Raw genomic sequence first — 1026 nt, 5'->3', positions numbered from 1 at the left:
TTTTTTCTTCCCTTTCTTCTTTTTTTTTTCTTTTACAGAAATGCAGCCACATTTTTTTAAGAACATTGTTTTGACAGGAGGAAATTCCCTTTTCCCAGGATTTAGGGATCGGGTTTACTCAGAAGTTCGATGTCTTACTCCAACAGATTATGATGTTTCTGTTGTGCTGCCTGAAAAGTAAGTGTTGGTTTATATAGAAATAAAACATGGAGTTCATCTTGTAGAAAAGGTGGTCTGTAGGCAGGCTGGAGTTTAAAGCCTGGTTCAACCATGTTGGTAGGTTTATTTCACCAGTTGGATCTTCATTTTCCCTGTCTCAAAAATTGAAATGATAAACCTTGCATTTCAGTGAATTAAATGGGATAGAAGTATGTAAAGTGCCAACCACAGTGTTTGGTACATAATGGGTGCTCAATTAACATGTGATCCCTTCCATACAGTAAATGAGTCTGTGTTCCTAAGAGATTTTTATAGGTAAAGCAATCAGGTTATTATCTATATGATTTATCTGAGATGTCTTTTTTTTTTTTTCATTTGAGAGAGAGTCTCACTCCTGTTGCCGTAACGTCAGCCTAGCTCACAGTAACCTCAAACTCCTGGGCTCAAGCACTCCTCCTGCCTCAACTTGCCCAGTAGTTGCGACTATAGGTGTGCATCAACATGCCCAGCTAATTTTTTCTGTTTTTAGTAGAGACAGGGTCTCGCTCTTGCTCAGGCTGGTCTCAACTCCCAAGCTCAGGCAATCCTCCTGCCTCGGCCTCTCAGTGTGCTAGGATTACAGGCATGAGCCACCATGCCTGGCCTATGAGATGTCATTTCTTGACAATTTTTATCAAGAATAGAAATTTAAGAATTGAACCATTAAGATATATCAATTCAAAAGTTGTTCTGGGATTTTGAAAAATTCTGAATATTTTAAATGACTTTTACATTCACTTACTCTTTTTTAAAAAATTCAAAACTGTTATACCCAGTTTTGAGAAAAAGCAGATATCATTATTTCTACTTTAGTGGTAAAAAAACTAG

At 37.2% G+C, this 1026-nt stretch overlaps 1 protein-coding gene across 1 annotated transcript in view; it reads left to right on the top strand.

Moving 5' to 3' along the window:
• ACTR6 (ARP6 actin-related protein 6 homolog (yeast)) overlaps positions 1–1026 on the top strand; it is a 26825-nt gene that overhangs the window by 24579 nt on the left and 1220 nt on the right. The window contains exon 5 of the mRNA XM_012663985.1: positions 1–177. Coding sequence (XP_012519439.1) covers positions 1–177 — 177 coding nt within the window. The remainder of the gene's footprint in view (positions 178–1026) is intronic.

This window comes from Propithecus coquereli, unplaced genomic scaffold (assembly GCF_000956105.1).
Source record: "Propithecus coquereli isolate 6110/MARCELLA unplaced genomic scaffold, Pcoq_1.0 Scaffold85, whole genome shotgun sequence".
Classification (NCBI taxonomy): domain Eukaryota; kingdom Metazoa; phylum Chordata; class Mammalia; order Primates; family Indriidae; genus Propithecus; species Propithecus coquereli.
Note: the sequence above shows the minus strand (reverse complement) of the source record. Positions and strands in the feature narration are given on the sequence as shown.